A 16212-nucleotide genomic window follows, 5' to 3' on the forward strand; every position below is an offset into this window, starting at 1 on the left:
ACGTCCGGCACACAGCACAGTTACAATATTTTGTGTTTTCATCCTGAGACGACGGTGGGGTTTTTTTTCCCCCCAAAAAAACAAACAAAAAAAAAAGATTTGAAAGCGTTAACTCTGGCAACAGAACAATGGAGGACGACGCTCCTGTCATTTACGGTCTCGAATTTCAGGTACACGTCGCAGCTGCCCCGTACACCATTCATTTGTTACATGTTTACACGAGTGAAAAGCTAACTCGACCCTCTTCTATTTGTCTTAGAGGAGCGCGTCACTGTGTCAGTCGTCCGTTTTCTTTAATTGCGTTCTGCTTCCTGAAAACGTGCGTCTGTGTGAATGGACAGTCACGCTCCTTCCTTCCTCTGTCTCTCCCTGAAAGGCGAGAGCACTGACGGCCCAGACAGCCGAGACCGACGCCATCCGCTTCCTGGTGGGCACACAGTCCCTGAAGTTTGACAACCAGGTGAGGAACGACAGGTGGATGGCAGACATCTAACACCAATTGAAAGCTGGATGGAAAGGAGGCAACAGGCAGCCCTTATTCTACTCATTTAGTTCATAATTTATGATCTAGATAATAATAATAATAATAATAATAATAATAGCTCCTTGAATTACAATAGGGCCTTTGCACCACTCTGTGCTGGGGCCCTGATTTAACTCACCATCTACTTACTAGCCTTCTCCGGAGCCACAGCTCACAGTCTTCCTCAGTGGACAGAGTTTGCTTGTTTTCATTTTAAGATTAAGATGGACTTTATTAATCTCAATGCCGTGAATTTACAAGTCACGGCAGCAAAGACAGAGAGGCGCAGAGACACACAGCAGACAAGCACCGTGTCAGTAAGCCGGTGTTTCCACGGTCATGAGCTCTGACGTTAAATTAGAAGCTGCATGCTTTCGTTTTCAAGGAAATCCTCACGCCATAGATCTAAGGTTCATGGAAAAATCAGCACGGGGCCTCAAGGACTCGGAATAGTTCCAAAGTAAGGGCCTTCTTTTTGTCACCTCAACATGATCAATATTGAAAGACAAAAGGCTGAAGACGTCTCGGTGGATTTGTATTGACCAGTAAATTTCAAATATTTCGATAAATGAGCCAATCTGACACAGTATTAAACAGAACAAACTACCAGAAAACCAAAGAACATAACTGACAAGTTTAATATTCACAAATAGACATTGGTTTGTGATCTTGCATTGGTTTGATTTGTTAGGTTTGAGATAGCCTCAGAATCAGAATCAGAATCAGAAATACTTTATTGATCCCCGGGGGGAAATTGTACAGTACCGGTGCTCCCATTCCAGAGTAGAAAAATAGTTTAACATTCACAAATAGACATTGGTTTGTGATCTTGCATTGGTTTGATTTGTTAGGTTTGAGATAGCCTAAGGGTTTTTGTCCTGTTGTGGAGTGTGTGTGTGTGTGTGTGTGTGTGTGTGTGTGTGTGTGTGTGTGCGCACGCGCGCTTTGGATTCAAGGTTTGGCAATTGATTTAGATATTTTGATTATTGATTGAAACTGAAACAAACAAACAAAAAAAGCTAGATATTTGCTGCTGCCAGTCTGTAAAATGTAGGGATTTTCCTGCTTTTGCTGTTGTATAGTATATTCACCATATTCACGCAGCGGCCATTTTCCTCTGATGTCACACTCGGGGTGGGAGGCTGAAATGCTGAAGTGGTTGAATGCTAACGTTAGCTAACGGGTCATCAAATATGTTGTTTTACCTTGAAATACGGCCCGAAATATGTCCCTCTGGAATCTCCACCACCCATTGACTTTTCGGTCGCTGATCGATCGGGAAAGCGGTGAAGTGATAACGGTTTGTCAGATTCCCTACAGTCATGACAGTGACTTGGCAACCTGGAACACAGCAGCACGACATGATAACAGGCTTCCCACCCTGAGCGTGACGTCAGAGGAAAATGACCGCCACGTGAAGACGGCAAATTACATTTTACAGACAAAAAAAAATGAATACGAAAAGAGAACCAACTGAATAACTGATGATGAAAATGATTGTTTATTACTAAATGTCAGAATATATAGTGCAAAATGCCCATCACAACAATCTCCCATAGCCCAAGTTTGCATCCTCAGTTTGTTTAATTCGTCCAAAACCCAAATAAATCCAGAGCATGTTTGGCATGTTTGCTTGATAAATGACTCTTAATGGTGATCAGAACACCAGAACAAAGAGATTCAGTTTGCTAGAATGGAAGACAAGTAAAGCAGTAAATGGAGTGAATCTATTATCAACATTCTTGTGAATGGCCCGAGATGTGTTTCAGCGTGATTTGGGACCAGCGGCAAAGCTCGGGAGAAACCGCCTCAGTCTGGCCCCTATATATCCACCTGCGCTTGAGCTGGTGCCATCCCTAAATAACAGGCAGAATTGTTACATGTGCCTCCATGTTTTGTGTATATCTGCAGGTTTCTCTGCAAAAGTCTGTGTGTGTGTGTGTGTGTGTGTGTGTGTGTGTGTGTCTGAGCGTTAGTGAGGGTTTTGTGCCGTGAGAGTGTTTGTTTGTCGGTGTGTGTGTGTGCGTGCATGCATTCACATCTTGCAGAGGTCATTAAAGAGACAGATGACAGAAACAGTTGGCTCTAAACGGGGGGAGAAATAATTAGCTCTCTGGGAGAGAGAGAGGGAGAGAGATTTCTGCCTTGAAACAACAAGCCTCTTTTCTGGCAGACTTCAGTGTGAAAACGGTCTGGCACTGAATGCAGACGTAGTTCAATCCAAGTCTTGTGTAGCGAGTCTAATACAGAGCTCGTTGGGAATGGTGACAATGCATCCCAGTCGATCTGTGTGATTTCTTATTACTCGCTGTCAGTAGCTTAATACAGTCCTCTTGACACTTTCCTCCGCTCTGTCTCGACCACAGAGCTGAAAGAGAAAAAAAACAACAAGGAAACCAGAGAGGCAAATTCTTCAATAGTGGTGTAAATCCAATCTCAGTACTGTTATTAGATTTATGTAGGAAGGAAGGTGCTTTATTCATTGGTCATACTAATTCCGATCCGCTTAATAAAGCCAGCGGCGCAATGACCAGTGCAGGCAGCGTATTTCCCCGGCCTTGAAAGTCACAGGTGGGAGGAGAGGCTCGAGCCGGTGGGAGGCTCATTCGCGTGGAAAAGCAAGTCGTTGGACGTTGAGCTGAGAATAGACGTCGCTCGGCTGCCAATTTTTTTTTATCAATCAGTCTGCTTGCAATAAATGCAAAAGATACAGGTGTTGTATTTAACAAGCGATCCTATAACCCTTTTGTTATTATTTGTTTCTATCATCATTGTACTAATTAACTGTAAAAAAAAACCAAAAAAAAAACCCCATACCATCTGCCTTTGACTGCAGATTTGTGGTTCTGTGTGTTCACATCTTGCTGCCCTGCGCCATCCACCGAACAACGTGACGACGCTTGATGCTGATGAGAAGCCGATTCTTCATTTGTCGAGCGATTGTCACCATGTGTCACTGTGATCGGCACAGCTGTTTTAAGAGCGATGAGAGCAGGTTGCACTTTTGCGCTTGCGCAGTTGAAATAGCTCTGATACCTATCTGGTCGATCGGATTGGTGCCTCCCTAGCCTGACTCACCGGATGTAGGCTGTTAGGATGAGTCTGCCATTGGCCTATTTCAGTCAGAATTCTCCTCCCCTTTTCCGCTATCTGCGTGTTGCCGTGTTGCAAGGGCACCGTCGCTGCACCCTGGGCTTACCGCTGCCCCCAAGGCGACTGCGATTGGTATAAAGAAATACAAACAAGCCAGAGCATTTTTCCCCATGCAAGACTAGTGCCAGTATACTCCATCAGAACTGCTTGACAGATGGTCTAAAAGCTAAAACCCCCCCCCCCCCCCCCCCCAACCTGTGGCCAACAATTTCTGTAACTTTACGAAACTAACAAGCAGTCAAGCCCGCTTCACGCCATGATTGGTCAGCTGTGCAGGGGTGAGAAAGGAGCCCTGGTTTCAACAGCTCCCTTTTTTTTTTCTTTTTCTTGACACAACAACTCTTTCTGTCAACACTATGCTTTCCGCTTTCGAGTGTGGCCATCCGGAACATCCTGAAACAAAGATGCCGGGCCGCATTTTGTACAAACTAGTTCATTTCGAGCATAATCGGCCACTAAACTGTTCGACTCGTCCACTGACTGCCAGTTTAGAGCTTTGGCAACACGAGCACAGCCTCAGCACAGCATCAGAATTCTATCAGCGTCGAGGCTTCAGTGTGCCTCAGACAAAACAGTCTGAAACGCCTGAAACCCCTTATCCGACTGCCATTTTTTTTGCGACGCTCCGAAACAGACGAATTGGACAACCTCCCCCCGTTTACGCGCTGATTTGCTAGGTGTGTTGAGGCGTGAAAGTAGGCATTGTTTGAACATCTCTCTCAAACTCTTTTTTTTTTTTATCTTATTTATCATGGAAGCAGTCGGAGGAGGTTTTCAGTGTGACCACTCGGGAATTCTAAGGTGTAAAGACTTTTCCTTTAGATACGGCTGAACTTGTTTTTGATTGGCTGCGTTTACGAAACGTGAGAATGGAAGTTTCTTGCATATTTCCTTCGTCCATTTACACAATAGCACTACCATTCACCAAACACTCATTGCACACACTCCCAACATCTCTCGAAGTGAATATCGCATTCACGTGATGTGAATCCTTATTCATCGTTTAGGTCATATTCTTTGAGATGACCCTACATTTGAAGTCTGTGCAGTCCTTTTTTTTAAAATTCTTTTTAATTCATGATGCTCATTGTCTTGTCCCACTCTGCATAAGTTTGCCCGGCCAGCGTCGGTTCGCTCAGTTCGTCCGAGTTTGAACTTCCGATGTGAAAAATGTTTTTCCGATTGGCATTTCAGCCCTGATGGCTTCTGCTGTATCCATAAGCCTGCTGGCCCTCTCCACCTCCCATTAAGCATAATGCAGGGTGGAAATGTCTCTCTTAACTCGCCGAGCACCTCTCAAATCCCTCAGAGACCAATAGCAGGAATGACAAATCGGAGGGCACGTCGGCATGGCATTTAAGGCTGCTAACGAGATAAAGCGCCCGAGCTTGGCACCTCTCACCCGCTCGCTACTCCTCCGCCCTGCTTACTGTCATCTGCACGGCTAAAGAGCTTTAGCGGAGAGGCCCCAGAAGTGCGGTCCGTGAGCCAGCTTGGCTTTATCCCTCCCTTAACCCCTCTTCCCAATCTTCCTCCTCCTCTCCTCCTCCTCCTCCCTGCCTCAATTCCTCCCACCGTCGGCACATAATTAAAAGTGCTGGGCCGGGTGCCCAAGTGGCTGAAGGCTATGAGTCACTCCCCAGGCCTGGAAGAACGAGGGATAAATCACCTGGAGGAGGAGGGCTGGAACTTCTCTCTCCCCTCACACCTGGGTTCATTCGGGGGGACCCTATTACCAGGCCCTCCAATTACCCTGTCCCGCCAGCCTGAATTTATTTGTACCGCTCCCCCACCACCATAAAATTATAACTTTGCGTAATAATTTTTTGCTCGATGCAGTCCAACCCAAGGTTAATAGCCGCCTAGCTGACTTTGAGGAGGCTGAAGGATGCTGCCGCTCCCATGCTCTTCTCCACCTCCCCCTCACACCCCCTCCTTTCATCCTCTTGTTTAGCCTGTAAAAGTAGTACAGGGAAGGGGGGTGGAAGTGCCTAGCAGGAGTTATTGTCCGGTGCAACCCCATTAACGGTCCCCCAAGGTGCTGTAAGTGTCTCTCTTATGGGAGAAACCGCCATTAATTGTCTGATCAAACCTTGAGACCCTCACTGTTTTACTGCATTGTAGGCCCTGAACTGCATTCAATCGGGGGGGCCCTCATAGAATAGATTTCCATCTAATGAAAAGAGCTCAGTAAGGAGGAACTTCTATTAACTTCTTATGGATAAAAGTTTAGCTTGTTTGTTGAACTTGTGTGCTCTAAAGTCGGGACAGGTGTTGATTGTGTTTTTCCAAGTGCCGCTGCGGCCCCAGCATTACACCAAGTCAAGGAAACCTGGAAGTCTTTCTGGTGCCCGATGGCATGTGGTGGTTTAGGTGTAACTGTTGTTCTGTGCGTCTGTTGCATCATTGATCACAAAGATTAAGACTAAACAAATGGAAACAAAGAGTAAGCCGGGACCAGGAAAAAACGGAGGCTGAAACCAGCCGTGACTAAGCCGAGGCGTGCCGAGCACGAGTTCGTCCTTGACCCTGGAAAGACTTTGAGCGTTCACTTTCCATCTTCATCCAGAACTTCCAAGCACATCTTGCGGTTCCCGGCAAGGCAAGTAAGTGGCCCTTCAGTGATGATTTAGTTTGTCAAGACGCTCGCGCTGATTCGATGCCTGAGTTTCAGTGCTGATGCCAAAACGACACTTTATTCAATACCTTACTTTGAGGAAAATAAACCTTTTTTTTTTTTTTATTTAACCCTTATCTGAACACTAGCATCTGTATGTAAGACCTTTAGACCTCCTAGTAAAATACAGTCTAAAATTATATTTTAAAAAACGATCAAGGAATAAGAAAAGCAGAGTATGAATTTCAGCAAACATTTGACACCCAACTTGACAGTTCGTGGACACATTTTGGTTGATACCAAAATAGTGTTGAGGTTGACAGCCAGACCAGAGAGTAGCTTCAGTGGCCCTTCTTTTTCTTGATATTTGCGCAAGTTGTCTACAGTATCATTGTTGGTTTTCCCACCTACAGCACATGTTAACACCACCGTGACGCCACCTTTTGGGTTTTTCAGTAAACATTTGTTTACTGCCATCACGGTCCATTCAGTTGTACACTACGGAGATCAGCCCCCTAACCCTTAGACATGTGAAATAAGAGTATGCATAGCTGAAGCCGTTAAAATGGATTTTCCTTTTCGTTGTACGTTTCCCTCCGACTCCTCCGGCATGTCATATGCAGAACTCCCGCGAATCCAGTGTGACTTCTAAAAGTGTCTTAATCGTCGCTTTAAAGGCCAAATCAAGATGAAAAGTCTTCAGCTGTATGAAGTTGACGGGGGGGAAAAAAAAAAAGAACCAAAGAGATGCCTGCCTTGAAATTACATTTACTGTCATATAAAAAAAAAAAAAGAATGAAAGAAAAAGAGGAACCTTCTTCTTTTTCAGGGGAATCAGAGGAGCGAGTGGAGCTTTGAACTGCGACTGTGTGTGTGTGTGTGTGTGTGTGTGTGTGTGTGTGTGTGTGTGTGTGTGTGTGTGTGTGTGTGTGTGTGTGTGTGTGTGTGTGTGTGTGTGTGTGTGTGTGTGTGTGTGTGTGTGTGGAGGGAGGTGCACGCTGCGTCTTAACACCGGCTTCATCCTCCACTCATTCTCCTCTCCGTCTCTGCGTTTTCTTTCAGATCCACATCATTGACTTTGATGATGAGAATAACATCATTAATAAGAATGTCCTTCTGCACCAAGCTGGGGAGATATGGCACATTGGCACCAGTCCCGCCGATAAGGCTGTGCTTACCACCTGCTACAACAAAAGTGAGTCCCACTGTTTCCTTCTGTCTCCGGCTCCATTCACTGCCTCTTTAGGCGTCACGTGTCTCTCTCTTTTTTTTTTTTTTTTTCTTTCTTTTTGTTTTTCTGTCTTCGTCTCTTTTTTTGTTTGTGTGTATGTGTGTGTGTGTGTGTGTGTGTACATGCGTACACTTCATCCTCCCATTCTTCCCCCACTCCGTTTGTCTCTTCCGTCTAACGCCCCCCCCCCCCCCATGCGGTTTAGTTGAGAATCGTAACACGTGGAATCGGTCTTTAACAGGTGATCAATAACAGCCGGTCTGTCCTCGCCGGGCCGACAGTAGCAGCCGTGTTAGAAGTCATGTTCAGACTCTGATAGAATCAATACTAATGTGTGGACATGATGACCCGCAGCAGGGATAGTGGCAGTGGCTGCAAAGTTGCCCTTTGAAGGTCACATGTACATCATCTGTGCCTTTATGTAAACATATTTTAGATCTTGACAGTGACATTTTCGCTGGTTTTTAGGGTAATGATTAAAATTAGGTTAAGGGTTGCGTCGTGTTCATGAGGGTTCTCACAAGCACGGGAGGTGCGTCAGTGTGTCTGAGGTTGCGTCACAGGAGCAGACAGCCATGTCAGACGAGGTATGGGGAGGTTGATGCAGAGTGCACTGTAGGCCTTTAGGGGCAGACCCCCCCCCCCCACCCCCCCTCACCCCCAACCTTGTCTCTCGCACTCTGTCAGCCGAAGTTCTACATGCTTGAGTTCACAGGATGGACCGGGCTGAAGCTCAGACAGCCCACCACGCACTGATGCTCACACCACACACACACACACACACACATAAATATAAACATATAGCGTTTCCATACCGCCTCCCACCGGCACTCTAATATGTGAGCAAGAAAAGGCTTTTGTTCAAGATGATTGCTTGCCCACTTACTCCAAGTGCAAGGTTGTCTAAAACCACTCAAGAGCCTGTGGACTCGCACCGCGTTGCTTTTTAATTTGACAAATAGGCCTAACGCCAGTGCTTCATAGCCCAACGCCTGCCCACACACTGTCAATATCTGCACCAAAAAGAAATTAGGCTCTTTTGCTCTCTCTGTTTTCTCTGCCTCTCTCGCTCTGCTCTCTCTCTCCCTGTGAATAGTTCTGCCCTCCAGCCTCAAACTTTTAGTCCAATTACTGTATCAATTCTACATTTACTCCGCTGGTTCCAATTAGCAACCCTGGCTCTGTTGTGGATGTGCCAAAATAACTCATTTGTGATGTGGATTTGGAGGAAAGTGTACCCACGTCACTGCAACAGACACACACACACACACACAGTACTCGAACGATCTGTGAATGACTCCGTGTGTGTGTGTGTGTGTGTGTGTGTGTGTGTGTGTTGTGCCCCTCCAGCCAGTGACAGCAGGGTGGTGTCCTGCGCGGCGGTATGGCGGATGCCCTCCGACTGGGAGACAGGAAGTCACGAGTCACCCGACGACTCCACCCACAACCCCCAAACCCTGGAGCTGCTCTGCCACCTTGATGACAGCGCCCACGGCAATGCCGCCTGGTAGGTGTTGCTGGGGTCGCACAGTCGCACTCACGGTACAAGTGATGCAATTATTCTTTTGAGCCGCAGCAGCAATTATCCACTCTCGTGACACAGTGATTCACATGAATATGGCTGAGCTGTCGTCACGGACATCATTTATGTGATCATTACTGATTGCTTCCAACACTTTGGCAGTGTATCTATATCATTTCGATACGGTGAACTAAGATTTTCGATTTGGCTATTGGAATATTGAGATGCATCTCAAATGTTGCCTTTCTCAAGTCCTCTGTCACAGTTGAGCGTAAATTACATTTTCAGATTTTGTTTTATTCATTATTGCTCGAACAGTGAATCATTGCGCTACAAATTATTTCAAAAGCTTGACAAAATAATGTTAACTCCAAGCGGCCTTTTCTGGACCTTTCAAAATGCATGTCATGGCCTTCATCGGTGGAACATGCAATAGTGACTTTCACACACACATTTGTGGTTATGTATTGGCGTTTGAGGTATTTCTTATGAAGAAGTATCACGGCATTTGACTTTACCCATGCAGTTAATGGTTTCCCAATGGAATTTCCCCGCAATCGCTATCATTGTGATTGAATAATCCCCAGTCAGTGATCATGGTAATGGTAAGTGGAACCCTCCCAACAAACCCGCCCCTTCCGCTCGTTTCTGGAAACTCCCGGTTTCAGGCGATAACCGGCTTCATGGCACTGGTTACCCAGGATCGCGGTATGGAGGTTGGCTGCTAGTTCTTCAAACGATTTATTAATTTATTTTCTCTGAAATAATGAACTTCAGTACAACTTGAACCTGTGTCGATGGATGAAGCCATGCTGATTCCGCCTTCTCAGCCGTGACTTCATCCACAGTTGTATTTTGTTTTGTTTTTTTTCGGTGCAAAAGATAGCACACACAACCAGCTGATGACGACGGTCCGCCTCCCCTGAGGTCACAGTTTGATCACGCGGGTTTCTGTGAGACCCCCCCCAAGTCTGTGGAATCGCCACTCTGAAATCCTGTTGGTGTAAGCGCCACGCGTCGGGTGTGGTCCTCCTTTTGGTTTCCCCAGGCGGCTTTTCCTCGCTGAGCTAAAGTGGAAGAACGGTGTACTGAAAAGACTGGAACTTTTGTAGATAAAATTTGTAATTAATACTTACAATTAATCATTTGTAACTCCGACTGCTGATCAAATTCTCTCCCCCATCGCTTACATTGAATTGCATTAGGAAGGGACTTCTTGATGACGGATTATAGGGACCAAACCGTGGGCGTGTGAGCGCTCAGTTTTAAGACAGACTTGTAAACCCATCCTTTTTAAAACCCTGAAGTTTGCTGAGTGTGACGCTCGGATTCCTATTTCATTCGGAGGCCCTGGCGCCGGCTCGCTTTGCCCGCCTCAAACAAAGAAACTAGCGACCCGCGGGCCTCTCTAGGCAGGATTTGTCTCATATCATGAGATCACAAGTCCTAAAACTATAAATGGGGAGCCATTTAGAAACTACAGTGAGCATTGAAAACACACACGGGGACAGATGGACATGTTGTCCTGCTGAAATTGGAATAGCCCGCGCTCTCCACACAAGCGCTCCCCTCTCCCTGAATCTCTCTCCCATATGAGGGTTTTTCTTTTCTCTCTCTGTTTTTTTTTTTTTTTTTTTTTCTGGCTCAGAATATTGACTGGCCCACATCTCGGATTGCGGTCCCGGCCCCCGAGCCTTTTGTCTTACAGTCGGAGCTCCCGCGCACAATGCCTCGCCGTGACTCACCGCCTATGAGAATGAAAATCAATGGTCATTCCTCTTTTTTTTAGTCGGCTGCTCATCGGCTGCCTCATGATTGCTATCATTTTTAGAGGCGCCAATCAGTTAGCGTGGTGCATACTGTAGCAGGTGTCTGCGAGGGAGAGATAAAGACGGAGAGAGATTGCGTTTGTGCAATTTGGTGTGTGTTTTGTGCTTGTGTGTGTGTGTGGAAAGAGGAGGGTTTTATATGTGCGGGGTGCGCCCATGTATGTGTACTGTATATATGTATGTGTGTGTGTGTGTGTGTGTGTGTGTGTGTGTGTGTGTGTGTGTGTCAGAGGGCAGGTCAAGCAAGGCTGCTGGGTAAAGATTGATGGCTCCGGGCTCCACCATCTTAACACCCCAAGAGCGGTAACCCTCACAAGGGCACCACAGTGTGTGTGTGTGCGTGTGTGTGTGTGCGTGTGTGTGTGTGCGTGTGTGTGTGTGTGTGTGTGCGTGTGTGTGGTGGGAGTGTGCATTCGGTGCTGTGAAGCCTGTAGCCTATGCTGTGCACTATTGACTCCCCTAGATGGATGGCTTTGGTCTGCTGCCCACCTCCTCCATCTCTCTGACACACACATGCACACACACACACACACACACTTATCCCCACTCACTCTGATAATACTGGCAGCTTGCACCAGTCTGTGTTTATGCATGTTTGTGTGTGTGTGTGTGTGTGTGTGTGTGTAAGCAGACAAAGAGTAAAGAGATTAGACTTCGTATTCTTATGAGGCTTTTGTCTGTTTAATGTGTGTGTGTGTGTGTGTGTTTGTTCACCTGCCCGTGTGTGTTTGCGTCCACTGTAGCGTGTCTGCCCGTGTGCAGCCTGCATCCTTCATGTGTGTGTTTTTCCGGTAGCCGGTGTCCCTCCACTCCCGCTAACAATAACACTTTCTCCTTCCTCCAAATCCCCTCATTGTTTGGGTGGGCAAACATTTGAGCCTCTGCCCTGTTGTGAAGCGTGCTCTGAATGGAAATATCGGCAAAGTACACCCCAAAAAAAAGGGGAGGGGGGGGGCTAAACAAAGCTAGGGAAAAACCATGTTTTTTGGTGATTATGTGTGCACCATGGCTGTGTGTTGTTGTTTTTTTTCTTCTTCTTCTCCTCCTCCTCCCCCTCCTCACACTCGGTTTCGATTGGGTTGAGCAAATCGATTCCCATGGAGCCATTTGAGCCAATCAGGGCCCTAGGAGGGAATGGTAAAGCGCAAAAGGCAACAAGTTTGATTTTCTAAAGCGGGGTGTGACAGGAGGGGGTAGGAGGTGTTTGTGGGTGTGATTGTGCGTATTTGTGGGCGCACGCGTGGTTGCAATCACGTGTATTATTGTGGGATCATTTCGAGTGAAGGACTCAAAGCCTTTCGCTCGAAATTCTGGCTGTACACACGTCAAGCCTCTCTTATCCCGTAGTGCCATTAGCGTCTCTCGCTTTGTCGTCGGCGTGTGTGTGTGCCTGGACGTGCACAAGTGTGTATGTGAGCGTGTGGGCCGATTCCTCGGTGCTCACTAAGCATGTCCCAATCAATTGGACCCCAGTAGTGGGCTCTCATGCAGACTATCAGCCTTGTGTGTGTGTGTGTGTGTGTGTGTGTGTGATGGGGGCTATCAGTCAATTATAGGGCCTTTTGTAATCCAACTTTTTCAACCACGTCTTAGATTAAACGCACACACGATGCAGGTGTTTCACTGCAGTTTGCAGGTCTGGTGGTTTTTACTCCGGGGCCAGCAGGCGCTGGAGTAAAAAAATCATTTTGGTGGAGTTTAGGCACGTGGCGGGTATTAAAGGATAATTCCAATTTATTACAACCTTGTTATTGCTTTCATAGTTTTGCCCATCATTTCTACCAGCAATAACACAGTTGGAGTGTAGGTTTGATAGCATTTTATCAAATCCCAAGCTGGTATTGAATCTCCTTCACTATCTAATCCAATTGGGTTCGGCTTGCAACACTTGCAAGTAACTTAAAGCTATAACGAACTAAAACGCAAAGATCTCCAATCACCCACTGTCAAATGAAAATATATCTCCAAATGTAGTGTTTTTGAATTTGATTGGATTCATTGTTCCTTCTATGGGTTTAGAATTCAGACACTTCTTAAAATGAATAAACCAGTAAAAAAAACAAAAAAACAAAAAACTTTTTGGATTATCGGAAAAATGCATTGCAACAAAGCTGAAAAACAACAATTTTGAGTGATTAACGTTCACAACCTGTAGCTTCAGGTCAGGCCCACTCGCTCCAAATACTGTCCTTTAACCCCAAACATCACCACTACAAGTCTAATGCCACTTTGCAAAGATGTCCTCCTCCTGAATAACTGAGAGTCAAGCTGGTTCTCGCAAACTGCAACGCACACACACACACACACACACACACACACACACACACACACACACACTGCCCTGCAAAAACCCTATCCAGAAGGAGGAACGACGCGCGCACACACTTTGTTTGCGCTAGCCGTCGGCTTTGCATATGAGGGACTGGCATTAAACTCACACGGACGCAAAGCTCAGCAAAGCAATCTGATGGGCCGAGAGACATGGAGAGAGGCAAAGCGAGAGGGAGAGAGAGAGAGAGAGGTGCATCCGCTTCCCAGACTTAGATATATGGGGCCGTAAAACCTCCCCGACAGTATTTACATACCGCCCCAGTAGCCGGTGTGCCAGCTTGTTGCAGAGCTCAAGGTCACATGCACACAACTTGTATTCTTTAATAAGAGAGGAAGGCAATATGAGATGCTGTACACCTTCCAGTCCCCGCCTCTCCCTCTTCCTCCCTCTACTGCTTGGATTAATTGATACTATAGGGAAGCAGTGTGTGAATCCCAAAGTGGTGAGTATATTTTAATTGGTCCTATGGTGTGCTGATTTATGTGTTTCGGAGTGTGTGTGTGTGTGTGTGTGCGTGAGAGAGAAAGAGAGGTGGTATCTGACATGCTGCAGTCTCCATCCATAAGTTCTGTGAGCTGCAGTGAGTTGCTCGTGTTAATGACATTGTGGGGACATAAATCTGATCACGGTCACATTATAGGGACTTGGGAACAAAAAGCTGGTTAGTAGTTAAACCATTAAATTTTAGGGTTAATAAGTGTTTTTTTTTTTTTGTTGTTGAGGTGAGGGTAAGCTTTTGGGGTCGGGCGTATATAAAGTCAGATTTGTTTCTGTCCTCATCTTAATACTTGCTTCATTCCTCCTCTCCATGCTGGCCTTGAAGCGATCCCTTCGTAGTGTGACTCCACTCTAAAGGTTCAGACCAAACAGAAGCAAACTTCCACCTTGCGCTACTCGCGTGAATGAGGCCTGCTTGACACAGCACCACGCAAGTGTTTCCCTCAAGTCAATTTGCATCGCGTGAGTATTCGCGTCTTTGCGTTGACTTTGTACGCACTCGCGCCGTCGGAAAGATTTGCTCCGCGTTTGGTCTGAACGCGCCTTCAGAGATCCACATTCTGAAGTTCAGCAAAAGCTAATATGAGCCCTCAGCTGAGTTCATTAAAATCAGGTCTCCCATCAGTCCACCAAACTCCAAGTCTTTGTATTTCCTCTCAATTTATGCCCTTGCCGAGCTGCATCTGAGGGATATAAACCAGCATGGGGCTGAGAAACGGTTGCTCTACTCTCCCGTACACGCTCTCAAATGCTCAACACTCGCTCGCACGTCAAGTTGACTTTGAGACTTTGGAGGCGGGGATGGAATAGACAGTGGCTGTACAGAAAGACCGGTACGCTACAGCTATTAAAATACCCACGCTAGCTGCGCAAGAACACAGTCAACGGGCTAATCTGCAAAATAAGCAGTACAACAACATAAATCATGGCAAAACCGTTTCAAGTTTGAAGCCGGTATCGATTCAACCTTGAGCTTCAGTTTCGAATTGAATCCTGCTTTGCACTGACCCTCGTCTAGAAAGAGTTTTCCAATTGTTAGCGATAGCGAGATAGATTCACCATGTATATCCGTGGAGCCGGAGGTGGTGCTACGTTACAACAAAGCCCCCCGCTCCTTTTTTGCCGCTCCACCTTACTGTGCAGTACTATGCATACTTGAAGCTTGGATCAAATCCATGAGCTAACTTTGTCTTCCCTCCCTTCCGCTGTCATTTCTTTTATCTCCCTCAAACACTCTCACCTTCTATAGCACACACACACACACACACACTCTCTCTCTCTGGCATTGTTGCTGCCGCTTCAAGTTGACAAATGAGTGCAAGAAAATGGAGTTGTCTCATTGATGAACTCCTTGAATAAATGGCATCGTTTCGTAAACCTCTAATGACAGCAGCTTTAGAGCTGTGACGGACTTGGATATCCAAATCTTCAACCAGACCGCGTCTTTACCTCCGTGACATTTTACATCCTTTAACCCGGATTCGACGCATATTTGTTTTCCGTGAGCTTAAAAGGCACACTAGATCAAAACCTTAACAAGCATATAGCAGCTTTTCCAGGCCAAGGTTATGTTGAGTTTATTGCCGGGTCTCTGACTGCACTGACGTATTGGTTTTCAGTCGACAGGACTCAGGAGTTAAAAGCAATGCTTTCTCACTTGGGTTGTGTCCTCTTTCTCATCCCGTGTAGCTGTGTCTCTGCCTACATTTAGCCGCTAAGCCCATCCAAACTGGGAAGAACAAACAACAAAAGCATACAAGTGATACAATCGACACCAAGGGAATCATAAAGCAACAGTTTGGGCTCCAGCGGGTCAGGTCTGGTTAGGTCCCTATGGCTTGCGCGCAGAATACATATTTTAAGTAGAGCGCAGGGGAGAATCACAATTCTAAGAAGCATGAAGTGAGGAATCAATACTCTGCAGAAAGTAGTATGCAGGGAGAAATCAAAGCTAAGTATGCAGTAAAAGCTACCACTTCTTTAACACCAGTGAGGCAACCCGGTATCCCACTGCTGCGTTTGAACATTAGATTGACAGAATCGGGCTGCTGGATTTGCCAATAAGTGCTCTGTGCTAACCGTGCAGAACTCAGTTTTATTCTATTATCGCTTTCTCGGGCGATTAATGATTATCGGCTGCATCCTTACTTGTGCAGGTTAAACCTGCTTGAGGCAGACTGTTTTATGCAGACATCAATCAACATAACAAACAAAACTGAACGACCTCTTCTTGCTTATGCTAGTGACATGGACACCCGAGTGTAGGTTACAGAGGCTCCCGTAAATGTGAAAGGATTGTATCGTAACCGAGGACATGTATGTGTAATCATACAAAATGAGAGATTCAGAAGAACTGGGGAAAAGTGTGGGAATATCTTGTTTTTAACTTCAGTGATCTTAAACGAATAATTTTGGTAAATGCATTTGCTTTCTTTCCGAGAGTGAGGTGAGGAGATATCAATGTCAAAAGCCCATCTGGGTGCAGCGCGTCAGGGTATAGTGCAGCA

General features: G+C 46.1%; 1 protein-coding gene across 2 annotated transcripts in view; it reads left to right on the forward strand.

Annotated features, from left to right (window-relative positions):
- Positions 1-16: 16 nt before the first annotated feature.
- The window catches only part of eipr1 (EARP complex and GARP complex interacting protein 1), a 41962-nt gene continuing 25766 nt past the window's right edge, over positions 17-16212 (forward strand). Inside the window, exons 1-4 of one of the 2 annotated variants that reach the window (XM_070920447.1) lie at positions 17-170; positions 377-460; positions 7356-7584; positions 8875-9031. In XM_070920447.1, coding sequence (XP_070776548.1) covers positions 129-170; positions 377-460; positions 7356-7584; positions 8875-9031 — 512 coding nt within the window. In that variant the 5' untranslated portion in view covers positions 17-128. The remainder of the gene's footprint in view (positions 171-376; positions 461-7355; positions 7585-8874; positions 9032-16212) is intronic. The other variant, XM_070920448.1, reaches the window with a different exon arrangement.

The sequence above is a fragment of the Enoplosus armatus genome, chromosome 15 (genome assembly GCF_043641665.1).
Source record: "Enoplosus armatus isolate fEnoArm2 chromosome 15, fEnoArm2.hap1, whole genome shotgun sequence".
Classification (NCBI taxonomy): domain Eukaryota; kingdom Metazoa; phylum Chordata; class Actinopteri; order Centrarchiformes; family Enoplosidae; genus Enoplosus; species Enoplosus armatus.